Genomic DNA, 20259 nt, shown 5'->3' with positions numbered 1-20259 from the left:
AGATATTAGAAGTTGGATATGAAATACAGGTAAACCCTGGACGGTTCTTAATCGGGGCAGTCGACAAATATTGCCCAGTGTTCTATGGTGGTTGCCTGCATATCCAAGCAATTTCGGGATATGAGACCAAGCTCAAATTGATTCTGGACTGTTTATACTGGATCTGACAGCATAAGAATAATGTGGCAGTCGGCTTCTTGTGTACAACAAGTGCCGAACTGCCGACCCCACCCCCGCGAGATGCAGTGCATAACTTGGGGCCCCAGACTTGGCATCTTGGCAAAATCCCCAGGTCGAGCACTCATAGAACATTCTAACAGATTTGGCCTCAAACTTGACACTTTGACCCTATATCCTAGTCGTGATGCCAAGCTTGTCAATCACCGATATAGAGATATCTCAAATGCCGGTGTACATCATACTTGAAAATGTAGTATATATAACTGAGGAATCTGCCTCCCATCATGCCTCACTCAAGCAGCTCAGAACGGTCTTACATCACAGATAATCGTTGGACGCCTCGTTCAACAAAGATCGATCGCCATGAAGTTCCTATCGGGCTTGGCGCTACTATCCCTCATTCCTTCTTCGTTTGCTGTGCCTACAGCTAGCAATTCTCCAAGCAAGGACCTAGCTCATGAGGAACAACCCTTAATCAAGCTCAAGCCACAACGAACTTCCTCCCGAGAGCTCGTGAACCTTGATGGCCTATGGAAATTCACTCTCGCCTCTGGTCAAAATGACACAGCCCAACCCTGGACCGCGTCATTTCCCAAGAATTCTCTCGAATGTCCAGTCCCCGCGTCATACAACGATATTTTCGTCGATACCGAAATTCACGGCCACGTCGGATGGGTGTACTATCAGCGCGAGGTTTTCGTCCCAAAAGGCTGGTCTAAGGAGCAATATTTCGTGCGAGCTGAATCTGCGACCCACCACGGTCGTATTTATGTGAACGACCGTCTGCTCGCTGAGCATGTGGGCGGCTACACACCTTTCGAAGCCGATATCACTGAGTTTGTCAACGCTGGAGAGAAGTTCCGCTTGACAATTGGTGTCAACAATGAACTTACCCATGAGACCATTCCACCCGGCAAGATCACGGTCAGCGAGGTCACCGGAAAGAGAGTCCAGACCTATCAACATGACTTCTACAACTATGCCGGTCTTGCTCGCTCGATTTGGTTGTATTCTGTGCCCCGTCAACATATCAACGACATCACCGTTGTGACAGATGTTGAAGGTGAAACTGGACTGATCAATTACAAGGTCAAGGTGTCCAATAAGGGCACTGGAAAGGTCAAGGTCTCTGTCATTGACGAGGATGGAACCGTTGTTGGAACTGCTTCTGGAGCTGAGGGTACTGTCAAGATCAAGTCGGTCAAGTTGTGGCAACCCGGTGCCGCCTATCTTTACCAATTGGAAGCCAGCATTGTGGATTCCCGCGACAAGGTGGTTGACACCTACAGCGTGGCTACAGGTGTGCGCACTGTTAAAGTCAGCGGGACCGAATTCCTCATCAATGGCAAGCCCTTCTACTTCACCGGATTTGGGAAACACGAAGACTCCGCAATTCGCGGCAAAGGACATGACCAAGCGTACATGGTTCACGATTTCCAACTGCTGAACTGGATTGGCGCAAACTCTTTCAGAACCTCACACTACCCTTATGCGGAAGAGGTCATGGAATTTGCTGACCGGAATGGAATTGTCGTGATCGATGAAACACCCGCCGTGGGTTTGAACATTGCTTTGATGGGTATTTCCAAAGACACTGCTACAAAAACATTCAATGAAGAGAACATCAACAACAACACCCAGCTGGCCCACAAGCAAGCCATTCGCGAACTCATCAGCCGGGACAAGAACCACGCCAGTGTTGTTATGTGGTCGATTGCGAACGAACCCGCCTCGCATGAAAACGGTGCACACGAATATTTCGAGCCACTGACCAAGTTGGCTCGTGAGCTTGATCCAACTCGTCCTATCACATTCGCCAACGTCGGCGACGCAACATACAAGTTGGATCGGATCTCGGACCTGTTTGATGTCACTTGTCTCAACCGGTATTTCGGATGGTATTCCCAAACTGGCGACCTTGTCGAAGCAGAGGCTATGCTTAGAAAGGAGTTAGCTGGCTGGGAAGAGAAATTCGAACGTCCGATTATCATGACTGAGTACGGCGCGGATACTCTTGCGGGTCTTCACTCGACTTTTGCTACGCCTTGGTCCGAGGAGTTCCAGAATGATATGCTCAACATGTATCATCGCGTTTTCGACAGTTTCAAGTCCGTCACGGGCGAGCAGGTTTGGGCTTTCGCTGATTTCCAGACGAATGTGGGTATCGTCCGTGTGGATGGTAATAAGAAAGGTGTGTTTACCAGGGACCGAAAGCCGAAGATGGCGGCACACGGTTTGAAGGCGCGATGGACCAATATCACTGCAAGTCAGTGAAGCCATGTTGCCTAAGATCTTTGTTTAGCTTAGGTATATATGACTGCCTGCGATCGTAAATTGCGATCGATGTCAACTATAGTTTACCCAATTTACCTCTTTCATCTTGAGTTTTACGCTTTATTTCATCGGTGCATAGGCTATATATATGCCTAGGGTATCAGGCAAGGAATCCAATACCCGTCCCAATCATATTACGTCGAAACATCTTCAAAATAAACAAAATGGCTGGGTATTATGTTCACAGATCTGCAGCAGGACAGAAAGTCCTGTGTCAAGATGGCTCGTGTCGTATTACACGGACACTCCCGACACTTCTAGGCAGCTAGATACCTAAACGTACATGTGTAATCGATAGAACAAATCTTGTAGTTAAATTCATGCCGACGTTTGCACGGCATAGTCCTGGGGCTGAGACACTGAATGCGCTCGCTTATCGTTGCCACCTTTTACCCGCCCAATGCCGACCATCTGCAACACTTCTCTCCAGAAGCCAGTAGGCGGTTCAAGGAAGCTATCCTCATACGCATCGATCAGGGGTCGTTCCCAGACAAGATCAGCTTCATGAGGCTTCACGAACTTCGTTTTCTTGATGACTTTCCAGATGACGAACAGGGGAGGGATGACTATTTGCATGGTGTAGTTTGACCAGAAGGTGGACACCGACCAAGGCTTGTATGCGGGGTAGCCATAGACGATAGTCACGACGATCATCCAAACGCATGCAATGTATGCGCAGTAGGGTTGGAAGCGTCCGAAATAGGAGAAGGATCTGCGGTCAATGCCTTGGGCTTTGCAAGCGCGGTGGAAGAAGATATACGTCAGACTCATGACGATATAATTGATGAGACCTGAGTTACGCTGTCAGTACTTTAATCGTTGTTGGAGTTGGGGAAAAGGAAGATTTCTTACCTCCGGCAGTGATGAGGTTGGCGAACCACGTGAGGACGATGGATGAGCTACTGGAGCACTGCAAGAAGGAAAGCAAAGGGAAGATCATCACGAATGCGAAGCAGTAGATGGGTACACCGTTGCGGCTAGTGCGAGTGAGAATTCTTGGGGCTCTTCCTTCGAGTGCTAAGCCGTACAGGGTACGGATAGCGCAGTAGGTATAGGTATTGCCAGCAGAGAAAATGGAAGTCAGCAAGAGGCTAAAGGATTACGGTCAGTATTTGGTTCATCGAAGTTAGGCTCTTTTTGATGGCACTGACGCGTTGATGATGGAAGGGAAAATTGAAATTCCCATGTTCCGCATGCCAATAACATATGGCGATGCCGAAGCAGAACCAGAAGAACCGCCCGTCACAACCTCCTTCAGCTGCGGGTCGTTCGCGGCACAAACGATACCCACGGCCAAAGCACCGCCGATAAAGAAGATACCGAATCGAATGTAGACTGTCTTGAAGGCATTCTTGATATAGATGCGGGGACGCTTTGCTTCAGCTGCGACCATGGAGATGTACTCGGGACCGACGACGGCGAAACAAGCCGACCAAAGAGACCCGAGGAAGCCTTCAAAGCGACCAAGGGCGCCGGTGTCCAGATACTCCATGAAAGAGCCGGGGTTGTTCCAGTGGCGGAAGCCATAGGCATCGTGGGTCGGGTTCCCACCAACCATGGTGATGAAGGTGAAGAAAAACAGAGAGAAGATCAGAATGACCTTTCCACCAGACAGCCAGAATTCGGCTTCACCATAGGCTTTGACAGCCAAGATGTTGAGGAAACTATGCAAAGGTTAGTATTTAGATATAAATTCAAGTGTATGCAAATGGTCGCCAATCAAGCTGCCAAATAGCGAGACTAGGGAGAGCTACTCACCCATAAGCCAAGATAACACCAATACAGACGCCTGCGACTGGACCGGGTTCAGTAAGCGCCGGAGTCCAGTAAGACAATACGAGGGTGAAAGCCGATATCTCAAAAGGAATTAAAAGGGCCTCATAGAAGCTAAAAGGGATGTTAGCACAGATAGCGGGGAAGATTTCGGCTCAGCCGAAAAGAGAACCGACAAAAAGTTCCAGCCGACCATGAAACCCAGGGCGTCATCCACCCATTTTCCAGCCAAGCGAATGAACCCACCGCTGACAGGGAAGGCGGTGGTCATTTCAGCGATGCAGTTATTCACCATGGCCAGAAAGATACATTGGACGGTAAAGGCAATAAACAAACTGCCAGGACCTCCATGGTAAAGACCCGAGCCGATGCTCACGAAAAGGGCCGTTCCGATGGAGCCACCGATGGCAATCAGCTGGATCTGACGGTTTCCAAGATGACGTTGAAGGTTGTCGGCATTTTCAGCCATCACACCTTCTTGTACATCACGAGGGCCACCTTCGCTCTTGAGACCGAGTGTTTCCAGCACACTGCCGCTCGTTTCCTTTCCCTTGTCGCCTAAAATAGCCATGTTGTTTTCATTCCTGTCTGTAGGGTTTAGTTGCTGATATAGTGTGGATAAGGGGTGAGCGAAAGAAGCTGGATGGTGCTGTGGCTTTTCGTCTAGATTCTGAGGTATAGGTTCTGCAAGGGTTGAGGTGGATCGGCGGAGATCCGGGGGCGGGTGGATCTGCTACAGAGAATCGGGATGTCGGGGTATATCGCAAGGGCCTAGGGTTCGCGTGGACAGTCTTGTTGCTTTGGATGTTGAAGTTGCCACGGCAAGGGCAAATATCGGAGATGTCGGGTCTTTAGGATGGGATTTCCGTTCAATACGGAGCTTAGAGAGACTTGGAGGATGTGCCAATAGAAGGATATTTTGAGAAATCAAAGGAAAGATGTAGTCAAAAGCAGAAGCCAGAGACATATAATAAAGAACTTCAGGGCCGAAACGTGGGAGTCAAGGAATCTTAAAGGGATTTCGCAAGATTAAAGAGATTAGGGAAATAGACCCATGTAAGCCCATGTAAAGCCCTGGCAAGCCATCTAAGCCATCTAAGCCATACAAAAGTAATACAAAAGCCGTACAGCATAATGACGCAGTTTAAGTTGGTTAGGTATTTTGATTGGCTTGGAATACATTTGACCTCCGCACGGGCTGCGACCTGACCCGCATCCGGACACGAGCCGGGCGTGGATCTTCCGGTTTTATCTCCAAGTCATCGTTTGATGGATTATACTACCTAAATGGTCTTAGAACGTTTGTGCCCTAATTCAGTTACGTGCGATTCGGGGAGTCCGAGGTGCACGCTCCCCTTCCAAGGTATTATCAGTCGCATTCAATGTCTCATTTGGATTTTACAAAGTTGCCTTAAACTAAAAGTGTACTCCGTGTATACTCTGTAATCCGTATAGTCTTGGCGGTCTTGGACAAATGCCCTTATCGCGTGTCCTCGCTGGCCCTTTCCAACTTGGAACCTTCAGGGGCCAAACTTCCAGGAACGGGCCAAATTCATGCATATTACGTAACCTTTCGAGATAGCAGTTTATGATAAGCAGTATAACAGCCCAGGACTGAGATTCACTCTTGTTAAACAAGGACAGTCTAGAAAACGTAATATAGATCTAATCGGCAGAATTTGCAGGTCGCACTAACTGGGTACGTGCATATGCCAAGACACGGTTCGGTCATAAATGATTGGTCAACCAGTTCTTCCCTGCGTCTCCATGTATTAATAACAATTCTACTTGTCACATCATGGCTTCCATATGTGTTTCAAGCATACTCGAGAAAACCGTGTACAGGTTCTAAAGTGCTCTTAATCTCTCGATCTTAAAAGGGAATCCTTGGCGGACTTCAATTTGGGGTGTTCTCCGAGCGTATCATGCCAGACCTTTTCTTTGAGGCTTCGACAAACATGGCCATTCTCATAATGAGAGTACTCGGCTCGGAAACTATTCAGGTCTGTGTAAAAGAAGATAACGCATTTTTCCTCATATCAAACCGCCAAAATATATTTCTCATTGAGTTGACATGTGTGGGTCTCTTGCACTCTTTCCTTGCTTTCATTCTAGAGAAAAAGATGCAAGCTTGCTGGTAGTCTCGCCGAGTACGCAACTCTCGTATACCTTGCGTCCCTGCAAATGCATATAGAATTCACAACGGTGATCAATGAGTTGAGATCCTAAAGTGAGTTCCGATTGCCCCTGGCCTGCCACATACCCAAGGTCGTTATATATTTTCACAGGGGTATACTTGGTCGAATAGATCTCATGGGTTTGAACCACCCAATTGCTTCGTTCCTGTGCGAGTATGCAGTGTGTACTTTCTCTCCATCTTCTGGGTTATACATGGAAAACTCATTTTCACGGATTAAGCCTACCGTTCTCTCCATGCTGTCTACTTACCTATAAAACCGAGAAGCGAGAAACGGGAGAAAATATCTTAAGATAAACCTAAACAGAATATCTGAAAAGACCACTGAAAAGACTACTGAAAACATAAGTGGCCAACTATTCGTGTACATCGATCAAGTTTCACGCTAATCAGACAAAACTGGGGCTAATTTGCATATCACGTGGTCTTTTGATTTCCGGGGTTGCTTTGAAATTGCCTCGCCACAAGAGGCTGACCCCCGGAACGCGCAATCACGTGATACCACTCCGTGAGTCAACTCCGAGGTCGGGAATTGGGAAAAGTTTGCTAAGTGAACTCACCAATGTCTCCGTGTTCGATGTTGTTGAAGCGCGTGGCTAGGCCTCCGGCCGCCATGATGTGCAGATCGGTGAGTACAGCTTCACCTCATGACCACCCAATTCAATCTGACTCCCCCAGGTTCGGCCTCGGTGGACTCCGTCCTTCGGTGTCCCAAGCAGGACAATTCATCCCTTGCGATCGGTCCCGAATTCGCTCTCTCGCTCGCTGAGTACGACAGCCGCCACTCGGCTCGAAGGCTTCCCCCCCCAGGTCGAGAATGCCACCTCAATTCCTTCCTCTGAGACTCCCTCCGAGAAGCGGACGCCGCAAACCTTGACCGAGAAGATTGTACAACGCTATGCTGTCGGTCTCCCCGAAGGAAAGCTCGTTCGGAGCGGCGACTATATCAGTCTTGCCCCCGGGTACTGCATGACTCACGATAACTCGTGGCCCGTCGCCCTCAAGTTCATGTCTATGGGAGCTAAGAAGGTCAACGATCCAAAGCAGATCGTCATGACCCTGGACCACGACGTGCAAAACACTAGCGCGGCGAACCTTAAGAAATATGAGCAGATTGAGACTTTTGCTAAGCAGCAAGGTATCGACTTCTATCCTGCGGGCCGGGGTATTGGGCACCAGATTATGGTCGAAGAAGGATACGCGTGGCCGGGTAGCATGGCGGTAGCCTCAGACAGCCACAGTAACCATTATGGTGGAGTTGGTTGCCTTGGAACCGCTGTTGTGCGAACCGACGCTGCTAGTATTTGGGCAACGTCGCGGACATGGTGGCAGATTCCTCCTGTTGCACGGGTAACGTTCACCGGAACGCTACCAGTAGGTGTGACAGGTAAGGATGTGATTGTCGCATTGTGTGGTCTCTTCAATAGTGATGTACTCAACCATGCGATCGAGTTCACCGGCTCCGAAGAGACTATGTCAAGCCTTCTTGTGGATAGTCGCCTCACGATTGCCAATATGACGACTGAGTGGGGCGCCCTCACCGGCCTCTTCCCTATTGACAACACACTGAAACGCTGGCTGCGATACAAGGCTACCGAGGCTGCGATGTCTGACGACCGCACAACCCGGGAGCGTATCACGCACGAAAGGATCGACGAGCTTTACGCGAACCCGCTTACAGCTGACCCCGATGCGCAGTACGCCAAGCAACTCTACCTCAATCTCTCTACTCTCTCGCCTTACGTCTCAGGTCCCAACTCCGTTAAGGTCGCAACACCACTCAACGAGCTCGTCCAACAGGATATCAAAGTCAACCGCGCTTATATCGTCTCTTGCACCAACTCGCGTGCTTCTGACCTCGCGGCCGCCGCTAAGGTCTTCAAGGACGCCGCCAAGGCTAACCCCGACACGACCCCCAAGATTGCCGACGGTGTCAAACTCTATATCGCGGCTGCTTCCGTGCCCGAACAAGAGGCTGCCGAATCCACCGGCGACTGGCAGGCTCTCCTCGATGCTGGTGCCCAGCCCCTTCCTGCTGGTTGTGGACCTTGCATTGGCCTCGGAACAGGTCTTCTAGAGCCCGGCGAGGTTGGCATCAGTGCCAGTAACCGTAACTTCAAGGGTCGCATGGGCTCCAGAGACGCTCTCGCATACCTTGCAAGTCCCGAAGTCGTGGCTGCCAGCGCTCTCAGCGGCGTTATCACTGGCCCCGGCTCTTACCAGGTGCCCGAGGGCTGGTCTGGCGTTGAACACGGATTCGGCACCGGTCTCGAACCTACTACCGAGAACGAGCTCACCACCCTACTCCAACAGATGGAATCTCTGATCGATCGGGTCGAGTCCGCTGGAGCCGAGGACAAGCCTGCTACCGAGATTCTGCCAGGATTCCCCGAGCGCATCAGCGGTGAGATCGTCTTCCTCGATGCCGACAACCTCGACACTGATAGCATCTACCCCGGTAAATTGACCTACCAAGACAACGTCTCCAAGGAGGATATGGCCACTGCTTGCATGCAGAACTACGATCCCGAGTTCAAGGGCATTGCCAAGCCAAGTGACATCCTCGTCGCCGGCTTCAACTTCGGTTGTGGTTCCTCACGAGAACAGGCTGCCACTGCCATTCTGGCAAAGGAGATTCCTCTCGTCGTCGCTGGCAGCTTCGGAAATATTTTCTCCCGAAACAGCATCAATAACGCGCTCATGGGCCTTGAAGTCCCACGTCTTGTTGAGCGTTTGCGTGCCAGCTTCGCTCAGCCCGCCTCTGGTGATGTCGCTGGCCGCCAGCTGACGCGCCGCACAGGCTGGACTTTGACCTGGGACGTGAAGCGTAGCATCGTCGAAGTCAAGGAGGGTGAGTCGGGAGAGACTTGGACTGAGCAGGTCGGCGAGCTGCCGGCCAATGTACAGGAGATCATCGCGGAAGGTGGCCTCGAGGCGTGGGTTAAGGGCAAGGTTGCTGAGTCCGGGTGAGGACGCATTAACTAGGCCAGACGAATGCCGGTGGGAAACACTGGTTCAGAGAACCTGCTGATGTGTTCATGTCCTAGGTAATCACCGGCATTCACTTGGCTGTTGTATGTTTTGGATATTTACTTTTTGTACTATTTTTCTATCATTAGCAGGTACCATAGAGAAGGCTGCTGACTCTTTTATAAGGGCACGTCTTTTAAAACAATAAGAATATACTAGAACATTTTCACCAGAGATGATCTTTATTTTCTCCCTCCTTATGTGCCTACATCAAACACAGTCGAAGGTGTGCTGGTCGCTTGGCCCGATTACTACAAACAGCATCTCATCCCGAGGTCATCGACTACAGGCATCCACCGTCTCTACATCAGCAATATTTTAGCAGTCAATTGTTGACGACTCTTACCGACACTATACAAGACACTACTTGAAGCTTGAAAAGCCCATACTCCAACTCCATGACGGATATGGAAGTTGGATTGGATACGGAAGGCACGATGGTAGGAAGACTAACTCCAATTCGTGCCTAGGTTTGTCCTGAATCCTTTGGCTGAATACTTCACTTCTGTATCAGCTATCAGCCCTGCATAACGCTAGACTCCTGGGTTCCAGTAGCTTGGCCATGGATGAATTGGATGACTGTCTTAGACTGTGTGACAAAACCTCCATTAATATTGGACTTTGATTGCAGCCGCGGTCTATGAAATTGGCCGCAAAGACAAATTCATTTCAATTTTGAAGATCTCCCAAGTTTAACAAACGGCTTTCGTTGTCGACGGTTTACTTGCTACGTGTGTACACTTCTCACACGCGAGCCTGAGTTATGATGGTGTTCCTTTTGATAATACCGTGTGCCTGCTGTCGGGCTTCTGTTGGAAGCCGAAGCACCGTGAAATTCCCGTTGACAAAGAGCAGATATAATGTCTAATCGAATCAAATAAGAAGCTGAAGCATTAATAAATTATTGCAGAACAAATCTGGCGGCAGCTTCATGGATCTCTTCCTGCTCCTTCGGCCATCCGAGAATAGTTCCCGCAACATAAACATCATGCGGCACATCTGGAACTTCGAGATGTTCGACCACATTGCCCGTGACAGCGCTCATAGCGTTGGCAAACCCACGAACACTATCAGCGAGAACCTCGGCGCCTCCCGCCTGAACGAAAATTGGAACCGGGGTCGCAAATGGATGCAGTGCTGGAGAGATATACGGATCATCTAGTCGAACGGTCTCAGGTGGCGCAATAGCCCTTGCGCCCCATGCCATCATACGCGGCTCGACATAATCGGTCTTGAGATTCCTGTTTGTGCTGACAGCCTCCGGATCACCTTCGAAGCAATACTCGACCGAGGGCGAAAACAGAAGACAAGCCTTTGGAGGTGGGAGTTTGGCGAGTTCATGGTCTTGTGCCTCCTTGATAGAGGCAAGATAGCGCAGAAGTGCGACTGCAATTGTCGAGCCTGTAGAATCGCCTGCGAGGACGATGCGCAATGGGGAGATTCCCATTTCTTGGGTGAGGTAGATGTATGCTGTCACCGCATCTTGCATAGCCCCGGGATATGGTGTTGGGTTATTTCCACCGGCGAGACGGTACTGCAGCCAGAACGAGCGAGTACTCTTGCCCAGACTGTTGTTCAGCAATGTTGCCGTGGGCCCCGAATCCTCTGGCCGTCCAGTCAGCCACAGGAGCGACCCAGAATGGAAGGACAAAACCACTAGGCCTTGTTCTTCTAATAGCGACTCCTTCGATGGTAGATTTGGATACCAGGTACCGCCGACCGTCTCTGGCTTGACAGTGTCACTCGTGAAGTCACCACAATACGCAGAGGCTGGCGCTGGGTCGATGGTCACCCAGCGATCGCCAAGTTCGCCCGGGTCCAAGCTCAACGATTGTGTGAAACCGACCTCCGTGATAATATGGAAGACTCGCTCGAAAAGCCGCGTCATGCAGGCCTGACGATAGGTCCATGTTGGACACTGGCGCAAAGAGCTTGGAATGTAGTAGATACTATAGAAGAAAGCCTCCAAAACCCCCCGAAAGATAGCGATGATGATCCAGATGGCAAACCCTGGCTGTCGAGTGCGCCAGCCGTTGGGTATCGTATCATTATCTGCAAATGATCGCGTCATGTCACCGATCAGTCTTGCGTTATGTGGGAAAAGTGAAATGTTGAGATGTAGAACAAAAACTTGCCAAGGATGCTAAGCCTTTATGACTTTGAGAGAAAATACTGGGGGCCTAGAATAGCTCGCAACGTAAGCCAGAAGAAGCTACCCTAAAGTCAATCATGCGCTAGCGTCGGGCGAATCAAGTGGAGTAGATTCAGTAAGCCTCTTTGATTTATCTCTTCCGTTTAGAAGTATGCTCAAGCAAGTTTTTCCCTATCGATCGATCCTTGCACCATCAAATACTTCAAGGCTCTATAGATTAAGCTGCGCATCCACACTAGAATCATCAGATTAGGTGTCATTTCATCCACCAAAGTATTGTGATATTGTGTTAAGAGTATCTCACTTCCAAGCTCCCCAGTTTCCGGTAGTGATAGGTTTACAGCTTTTGAAGTCGTAAGATTGTTTGGGACTAGAGTGTGTCCTCCCACTCTAACAGTCGCTCGCAGTAGCTGTAAAGCGTGTGTTGATCAAGCTCCAGGGCCGTCTCCTTCATCGCCATGATCTCTGGCAAAATCTGTTCACGCACAAAAGGGAGATCCTGGTACTGATTCAATAGAATAATGAGGGCCGAGAATGGTGGCGGGGCAACGCCCAGTTCCCCTGGTGTGTTGTATCGTACGAGCTAGGTCGTGATAACCGTTCCATAGAGTGGAAGATTGTTTCTTCGCCTCATTTGACTATATTGGAGATGCTGCTCCATGGAAAACGCGGCCATATTAGCTCCAGCAGTACCAGGAAGACCGGCTAAAGAGCCCGGCATGCTGAGGGTTAGCGGTAAGATGTAATGTGTCTGCTAGACAAGGGTTAGATTAGCAAGTTTGATTTCTATCATCCTTCATCAGGTTTTCAAATGTGAGACAGTCGGTATATGAATAGAGTCACAACTATTACCGAGAAGATATTTGAGATGCAATAGGGGCTCTCAGGCGTGGGAAATGAATGAGGGATAGATAAATGGAAAGAAGTGATGGGCTTAAATATACGCGAGGCCTTCGCCGCGCCTTCCAATTCTCTCAACTTTAACGTACATATGCGGCATGTCCCCCTGATTGCATTTATTGGAGCTATCAGGCAGGGAAATTACATAGATCCCAACGCGTAACATTATATAGAATATAGCCGGCGAACGGCAAAACTGGGATTGGCGTTGGATAACTCTGCGGGAATTAGTGAGAATCAAGGACTAATCTCAAGATACACACTCCCAGCAAAGAACAGAGCTCTCAAATTGCTGATTATCTATCTAGCTGATGAAACAAAGAATAGCATAAACAAAGAAGCTAATGGCTTGGATGGCCAAATGTTACTAGCCGTCCTAGTCAAAGAAATGGCAAACGACATCTTGCACAACATTATTATATTATAATCCGGGTATAGCGCGAAAGCTAAAATGAGACCTTCAGGCGTATGTATACATAGCCAGCCGCCCGTTGCAATAAGCTCCAAATTGACCCAATGACCTATGAATATCCTACAGTCGCCAGTCAGTATCCTGCCAAGGGTCCTTGGCCTGATTAACTACATACTATCATGAACCAAGGTCTGAGTCAAGTGAGAGTAGTGGGCCACCATAATCCGTCTTCCAATGTCCGGTTCGGACAAAGTTGTTGTAGAAGCACCGAGGGGCGCCATTGATGTAGGTTTTCGTGTCACTCTCGCCATTGCCATTCACTTTGCAGTCAATCAAAGAAGTATAGTAGCTCTAGATAAATATACTCCGGTATTAGTCCGGCAATGAGATCATTTGATATGTCTGGCATCTCGCTCACCTTGAGGTCAAAGCCATATTTCTCGAGCTTTGAGTAGAAGCTTTCATCAAACTGGGATTGGCTACTCCACTGATGAGAATCACACTACTTCATGGTTAGAAAACACGTTGTATGATTGGATCATTTGAGCGACTTACAGTTGTCGGGTCATCATCCTCGCAATAGCGAGTATCCGCCGCAACGGTCCAGTAGAAGCAATAGTACTGGTCGCTCTGGGCTTCGAGCCAAAGGTAACCGGTGTCCGTACAGTCGTCTTCGGATATATCGGTATCAGCAAGAAGAAGGTACCAGGCCGTTTTGAGGGCCACATCAACGAGCTTCTTTTCCTATAAAGTGGGTTAGAAAGAATTGGTCGCGGGAAGCTTCTTAAGATAGGGAAAAGAAAAATCACATACCAGATTATCAGTAAACAAGCTATAGGTCGAAGCAAAAGACGAATTGTCCTTGTTCTCATCGAGAAGAAGGGTGCTGTCGGCAAAGAATCGGGAGGTGGCATGCTGGTACATTGTGTAGGTATAAATCGGGAGAGTCTCTGGGTCCGCATTACCAGTAGCCTTTTGCAGAATATTGGCGACCTCTTCACCAGCCGCACCGACGATATTCTTAAGCGTATTTTGTACCGAGGTGGTATCGACGTGAGAGTCATCACCCTTTTCCATACTTACCGCGGACATCGCTCCACTCGCCATACCCAACATACCAACGAGAGGCACGCTGGCGTCGACTGCAGTAGCGGCACCACCAGCCATTGTGAAACAGGCTGCAATCCAGCCCACCCACGAGGTATCAGGAACCGGGGGAGTAAAGTCTTCACCGATTTGGTCAATCGAGAGACCATCCAGCCAGCCAGTCCAGAGTAAATTGGACCGCACAGTGTTGACCTTGCTGTGGAGGATACCGACCGTTCTGAATACCCAATACGCCATCGCCTGTGGGTAGTCGGAGCATGCAGTCTTCGGGTTGCAATCGCTTCCAATCTCGCCACAACCGGTCAAGGGGGACACCCCGTCGTTGTGGAAGACTGTATCCCAGAGTTTGTTGACCCAGTCCTTTTCTCCATCCGGCAAGCTGATGAGCATAATATCCAACCAGTCCACAGCACCTGATTGGTCCAGGATTTGCTGAACACCATCGGTAGAAGAAGTGTCTCCACTGCAGACACGGAACTCGGAGGGGGTAGCTAGGCTCGCTTTTGTCGTGGAGGCCGTAGAGGTCGTGGACTTCGACGAAGACGTAATCGATGTCGACATTGAGCGCATAGGGACTAGGGTTTGACTGCTTGCGACAGAGGTTGGTCGGTGGACTGGAGTCAACGTCTTTTGTCTGGAAGGAGGGCTAGCAGCAGCGGTTGCTGCCAGGCCAGCGATGAAGAAGAGAAGTCGAGCCATAGTAAAAATCAAATCCCCAAATACTTCTGTTCTCTCACTGTATTTGCCTGGAAACCGACAATATTTATACTCACAAGCCGAGCCCATCTAAACCCCCAACTCAGGTCGATCCCTCATCTTAACGGAGGACCAACCTATATCAGGTGGCAATATAGTCGATTGTGATACATGACTACCCCTAGTCAGAAGTTGGTATATGAAAGTAAGCACTACTATTGTCGATCATGTTTTGGACCCCGGGTAACTTTCCCTTTTCTGACAGCTCCGAGCTTTCATCGTTGTAGCTTGTGACTAGATAGCTCCCATACTTAGATCTCGACCATCTATGGAATTGTAATCGCGAGATTCCCAAAGTCCCTGGTAAAAGGCATTGAGGTTGCAAAATATCAGGGTTATCAGAGGTATCTTTCTCGTTCAGACCCCTGGGCCCAGCCCCACAGGCTCCATAGGGCTCGTACCTGGCGACACTTTCAGCCCCAAAATTGACATTTGCACGGTCAGCACTAATATCGCCGATCGCTTTCGGCCCCAACAAGGCCCTCATGATCATTGGCCACCAACAGAACAATAACGTAAATCCTCATTTAAGACCCGCATGCCGGAAAGATATTCCCGTACTTTATTTGATGGCAACTCCGTTTGCAAACCGTTCGATTTAGGGGTGTCGGATCAAGAATATGTTCACATATTCTTCAAAGACTAGGTAAAGATAACGACCACAATAATAGATCTCCATTACATGACATGTCATCAAACAAGTATACTCGTCTATCGTTTGAGGTAGACAAAATATACATTGAAAAAGGAAATACACTATGCGATATTCAGACAATGTGGAAAAGCCGAGCACAGACCTTATCGGGAAGTTTCAAGCTCAGTATTCCCGATGTCTCATTCCATGTTGTTTCAGTGTCAAGGCGAGTTGGGTATAGCACTCTCGCTGTCGTTGTAGCCTCTCCCTCAAGCAACTTGACTGGCAAATCCTTTTCTGTAACGCCACCTCTCCGCCACACAGCAAGATATATACCGTTGTTCTTTGTAACTAATCCAAGAGACAGCCAGTCATCGTGCCATTGAGGAAGCCCAAGGGGCCAAATTGGATGCGCAGAGTTCAAGTGCGAGCGTATCAACTTATATACATTCATACCTTCCACCATAAGTTCGAGCTGATGGGGGCTGAGCTTGTCTAAGCGGCCACTGAGGTAAACACGTCCCAACAGACTATTGACGACAGTAAATGCATTGAGCTCGTCGCTCCATCCGGGCTGGGGGTATGCCCAGGTTGCGCTTTGTTCTGGGACAACAGCGGTCGGCAAGGCTGCAGCAATAGCTGCATACAGTGCAGGATCTTGTTGATCACTTGTCGATTGGAGCGAATGAACTGATAACATGGCGTATTCCATGCGCTGTGCACCACTCGAGCAGCTCTCAATAACAAGCCTGGGGTACCTCTCAAGTAACGACCGGACCCAGACAAGGTTCGCCCGCTGATGTTCGAGATACGCAACCCCAGTAGACAAAGACCCGCCAACATCTGTGCCCTATGTGACTTCAATGTTGTAGTCGAACTTGAAGTATCCCACGCCGTAATTTATGACGAGGTTATGGATAACTGTGTCCATCCAAGTTCGGACCTCAGGGTGACGATAGTCAAGTTGGAATCTGCCTTTTTCGATGATCCCCTGACCACACTCTTGGAAAAATGCGTCTTTGGGGAGGCGACTGCCCACTACACTTCGCACGCCAACAACCTCCAGCTCCAGCCACAAGCCAGGGATAAGCCCCTTGCTTCTTATCTTGTCTAGAAGGACTTTAGATCCAGACGGGAAACGCTTTTGCGAAGGCTCCCACAGGCCCACATCATCCCACCAAGTACTATCATCCGCGTACCATCTAGCGTCGATAACGAAGTATTTGGCCCCCGTTTTCGCCACGGGATCGAGAAGCGCTGCGACCTTGTCCTCATCCGGATCACCCATAAGACAGTTCATGTAGTCGTTAAACATGATAGGGAGATTCTCATTGTCTTCATGTGGCCTTATGATCTGTCGCTGATAACCAGTCACGCGCGTCAAAGCAACAGGAATGGTCGTGAAGCTCTGGCCAGGGTGCAGTACTTGTTTCCAGTCGTGGTCCATCCCTGTTGGACCGCCAGCAACGAGATAGATGCTATCTTTATTGTCTCCGATCTCCCATCTCCAAGACCCATTATGTTCAACTTGCCAGAGCCAGGTATCCTCGTTATCGTTTGACCTCAGAGCGCCCATTGGTAAATGGCTACTTGTAGAAAAGGAGCCGTGACTTTGGAGGCCGAACGTAGCTTGCGAGCACAAGTGTCCGTAAGGGAGTTCGCATATCCCATCATTGTTGATACCAATTTCAGGCAATGTCTGCTCGCGCCACTGCGCTTCTCGAAACCAGCTATTGGTGGTAGTCAGGAGTCTGTAGTCGTGGTACCACTGTTGTGACTTTGTCGTCAAGCCACCAACTGTAATCGAGGAAAGCTGCGTGACGTTATTGTCGGTATTCTCGGATTCATCTGTGATCGTAGCTAATGATCTGAGGACTGGAATAGCCCCGTAGACTGAAAGGCGAGTAGTGACTAATGTTTTTGTAATTTCGTCCCGGCTCCGAATCTCCAGTGTTTCTACCTGATCATCATTCTGTATCTCGTGGCTTTCGTATTTCAGTCGCGCAGAAAGACAGCTGCCCACTAGGGACTTTGCGGTCTTGTCGAATGTGTTACCCTCTCCCGCCAGCTTGACGCTGACTAGAGGCAATTCGGATAAGTCGAAAAGTGGCGACGCTGGCCTTTGGGCCGACACCCTTGCAGGAAGAATGCTCCTCACGCAAATGGCCCCTGCGTCATTTTGGACAAGGTCGATGGTGAAGGCTGTGGTTTCCCAACGGATCGTGGGCGAAGTGTCGGACATGCTCACCTTGAGCTCCATTCACTGATTGCAGGTGTTTGGACTGTCTCATGAAAATGAATATCCACATACAGGCAATTGATGCTTGATAGGATGAGGTCTGATATAAAATCGCCTAGCAGACGACGAACAAGCAGCTTGACCCCACTTTCAAGTTACACATTCTCAAGCAGATACCTCCTCGTTTCTTGGTTTTTCTTTTGGCAAGCAAGTTCAAGCAAGGTACATAGAACAAAGCCCTAGCTTCGCAAATATGCGGTGGAGTTCCCCCGCGTTCTTTTCCGGGACGCCCGAGCTAACTTCCAGCTATGATTGGTCTCGGCCTCACCGGATCGTTCAAGGATGCTTTAGCGCTGTTTGTAAGGCTAAACGGGGTTCCTACTAAGAAAATTGGGCTTGGGGCTAATGCAGCTGCTATTAGACCCATCCAGGGAGTCGGGGCTTGTCCTAATACATGCAAATCCGGAGACCATTCAAAGAAGCCAAAGATTTATAACTGCTCTCTGTTCTAAGAACCACAGCGAAAGATTGATAAAGAGCACCGTTAGCAAATTTACATCTTTTCTCCTCCTTCCATATCCTCTCATCGGACCGAGCGTGTCTCACCAAGGACGCAGACATGGAAGAGAAGAAAGCTACCACCGAGCACGACGATCTGCCCGGATTATCAATCACACACAATTCTACAAAACAATTTAACCATATTATCGGCCGTCAAGGCTATTGGGAAGCCACGCTGGAAGATGCCCAGGCCGCCAATTGCCACGAACATTCTCTCGGCGTCTTGGCCGCACTCAAATCATACCCGATGGCGGTGGTCTGGTCTCTGGTGATCTCCATGTCGATCATCATGGAGGGCTACGACACTGCCCTGATCAGCTCGCTATATGCCTATCCGAGCTACGCTCGGCGCTTTGGTGCCCTAGATCCTTCAACGAACACAAACCAGATCCCGGCGAAGTGGCAGAGTGCTATGGGCAGTGGGCCGCAGGCTGGCTCCATTATCGGTGCCCTGCTGAATGGTTACCTTGTTCAGCGGTTTGGCTATCGACCGGCCTTTGGTGTAGGTATTCTACTGATGGCAGCATTCGCTTTTGTGCCCTTCTTCGGTATGACTGTCGGGCTGCAAGCCGCTGGGCAGATTCTTTGTGGGTAATATTTCACTCCCCCCTATATCACATAGAGTTTGGTGAAGTTAAAAAGATTTCCAGTGTCCCATGGGGTATCTTCGCTACCATTGGCCCTGCGTACGCCTCGGAGGTATGTCCTTTGCCTTTGCGAGTCTACCTCACGGCGTATACGAATATGTGCTTTGCAATTGGTCAACTTATCGGTGCAGGAGTCTTGCAGAGCTTTATTGATCGCCCTGATGACTGGTCGTGGCGTATTCCGTTTGCTATTCAATGGATATGGATTCCTTTCCTTTTTGTCGTATGCATCTTTATGCCGGAGTCTCCTTGGTACCTTGTCCGACAGGGGAAGTTTGTTGAGGCAGAGCAGACTATTAATTCTCTCATGGCAGAGTGTGAGAAGCCGCAAGCACGACCACTGGTGGCATTGATGGTTCATACAAATGACCTCGAGCGAGACATTACTGAAGGCACATCCTATTTGGACTGTTACAAGGGCACTGACCTGCGACGGACTGAGATTGCATGTGTTTCGTTCGTCGGTCAGATTACTTGTGGCGCCCAATTCGCTTACTCTGCCACCTACTTCTTCCAGCAAGCTGGGCTGAGTTCCGATGACTCGTACAAACTCAACCTAGGTGGCACTGGTATCGCCTTTTGTGGTACGATTATCTCTTGGCTTTTGATGAAGCAATTTAATCGACGTACCCTTTACATAACAGGAATGAGCCTGATGAGCATGTGGCTTTTGATCATTGGCTGTCTCGCCACCGACAACAAACACCCAACCACTAAATGGGTTCAGTCGGCCCTTTGTATTATCTGGCTCTTCACATTCTCCCTCACAATTGGTCCCGTCGGCTGGACTATCCCAGCGGAAGTTTCATCTACCCGGTTAAGGTCTAAGACCGTAGTGTTGGCCCGAAGCTCCTACTACCTTGCACAGATCGTCGCGAATGTCATACAACCCTACATGATGAACCCTCTTGCTTGGAACTGGAAAGGTTCGCTCGGATCTATTGAATTCATTGATCAATATCTTTACTAACAACCAAACAGGCAAGACTGGATTTTTCTGGTTTGCCTTCGCTTCTCTCACTGCAATTTGGGCGTTCTTCCGTCTCCCTGAGACTAAAGGGCGAAGCTATGAAGAGCTTGATGTGATGTTTCATGCAAAACTCCAAACTAGAAAGTTCAAGAGATATGATGTCAACGTCTATGAGCACAATCACGGCAATCAATTACGGGAAGTGTATGGCAATTGAACACATTAGAAATGGGTTCGGCTGTTTTATGGGACCATCAAGGCAATTTTGCACTGGACCTTGTCTGTGCTATTAATAGAATAACCGTTTGAGAGTTACACACTTTTTTTTTCCCTTTCATTGAATATCGCAAACTATATGGAGTTGTAG

General features: G+C 49.2%; 8 protein-coding genes across 8 annotated transcripts; 3 read left to right on the top strand and 5 right to left on the bottom strand.

Annotated features, from left to right (window-relative positions):
* Positions 1 to 543: 543 nt before the first annotated feature.
* On the top strand, positions 544 to 2454 carry N7517_000900 (Glycoside hydrolase family 2 N-terminal; the record flags this gene model as incomplete). Its single annotated transcript, XM_056718630.1, has 1 exon — positions 544 to 2454. The coding sequence occupies one exon, from the start codon at positions 544 to 546 to the stop codon at positions 2452 to 2454; it is 1911 nt and encodes a 636-aa protein (XP_056582765.1).
* A 378-nt stretch (positions 2455 to 2832) lies between these two features.
* On the bottom strand, positions 2833 to 4858 carry N7517_000899 (Amino acid/polyamine transporter I; the record flags this gene model as incomplete). The annotated part of the gene is made up of 5 exons (XM_056718629.1): positions 2833 to 3305; positions 3367 to 3605; positions 3666 to 4178; positions 4273 to 4401; positions 4464 to 4858. The coding sequence occupies 5 exons, from the start codon at positions 4856 to 4858 to the stop codon at positions 2833 to 2835; spliced, it is 1749 nt and encodes a 582-aa protein (XP_056582764.1).
* Positions 4859 to 7046: 2188 nt separating this feature from the next.
* Positions 7047 to 9454, top strand: lysF (homoaconitase LysF; the record flags this gene model as incomplete). The annotated part of the gene is made up of 2 exons (XM_056718628.1): positions 7047 to 7112; positions 7163 to 9454. The coding sequence occupies 2 exons, from the start codon at positions 7047 to 7049 to the stop codon at positions 9452 to 9454; spliced, it is 2358 nt and encodes a 785-aa protein (XP_056582763.1).
* A 961-nt stretch (positions 9455 to 10415) lies between these two features.
* Positions 10416 to 11585, bottom strand: N7517_000897 (Alpha/beta hydrolase fold-3; the record flags this gene model as incomplete). The annotated part of the gene is made up of 1 exon (XM_056718627.1): positions 10416 to 11585. One exon carries the CDS (start codon positions 11583 to 11585, stop codon positions 10416 to 10418), a length of 1170 nt encoding a protein of 389 aa, XP_056582762.1.
* Positions 11586 to 13155: 1570 nt separating this feature from the next.
* On the bottom strand, positions 13156 to 14646 carry N7517_000896 (uncharacterized protein; the record flags this gene model as incomplete). The annotated part of the gene is made up of 4 exons (XM_056718626.1): positions 13156 to 13329; positions 13397 to 13480; positions 13534 to 13722; positions 13792 to 14646. 4 exons carry the CDS (start codon positions 14644 to 14646, stop codon positions 13156 to 13158), a joined length of 1302 nt encoding a protein of 433 aa, XP_056582761.1.
* A 962-nt stretch (positions 14647 to 15608) lies between these two features.
* N7517_000895 (Aldolase-type TIM barrel) lies at positions 15609 to 16175 on the bottom strand (the record flags this gene model as incomplete). The annotated part of the gene is made up of 1 exon (XM_056718625.1): positions 15609 to 16175. The coding sequence occupies one exon, from the start codon at positions 16173 to 16175 to the stop codon at positions 15609 to 15611; it is 567 nt and encodes a 188-aa protein (XP_056582760.1).
* A 150-nt stretch (positions 16176 to 16325) lies between these two features.
* N7517_000894 (Aldolase-type TIM barrel) lies at positions 16326 to 17735 on the bottom strand (the record flags this gene model as incomplete). The annotated part of the gene is made up of 1 exon (XM_056718624.1): positions 16326 to 17735. The coding sequence occupies one exon, from the start codon at positions 17733 to 17735 to the stop codon at positions 16326 to 16328; it is 1410 nt and encodes a 469-aa protein (XP_056582759.1).
* A 598-nt stretch (positions 17736 to 18333) lies between these two features.
* On the top strand, positions 18334 to 20109 carry N7517_000893 (Major facilitator superfamily domain general substrate transporter; the record flags this gene model as incomplete). Its single annotated transcript, XM_056718623.1, has 3 exons — positions 18334 to 18823; positions 18898 to 19848; positions 19904 to 20109. 3 exons carry the CDS (start codon positions 18334 to 18336, stop codon positions 20107 to 20109), a joined length of 1647 nt encoding a protein of 548 aa, XP_056582758.1.
* Positions 20110 to 20259: the final 150 nt, after the last annotated feature.

Source organism: Penicillium concentricum, assembly GCF_028827145.1.
Source record: "Penicillium concentricum strain IBT 3081 chromosome Unknown utg000001l_segment0_segment0, whole genome shotgun sequence".
Lineage (NCBI taxonomy): Eukaryota > Fungi > Ascomycota > Eurotiomycetes > Eurotiales > Aspergillaceae > Penicillium > Penicillium concentricum.
Note: the sequence above shows the minus strand (reverse complement) of the source record. Positions and strands in the feature narration are given on the sequence as shown.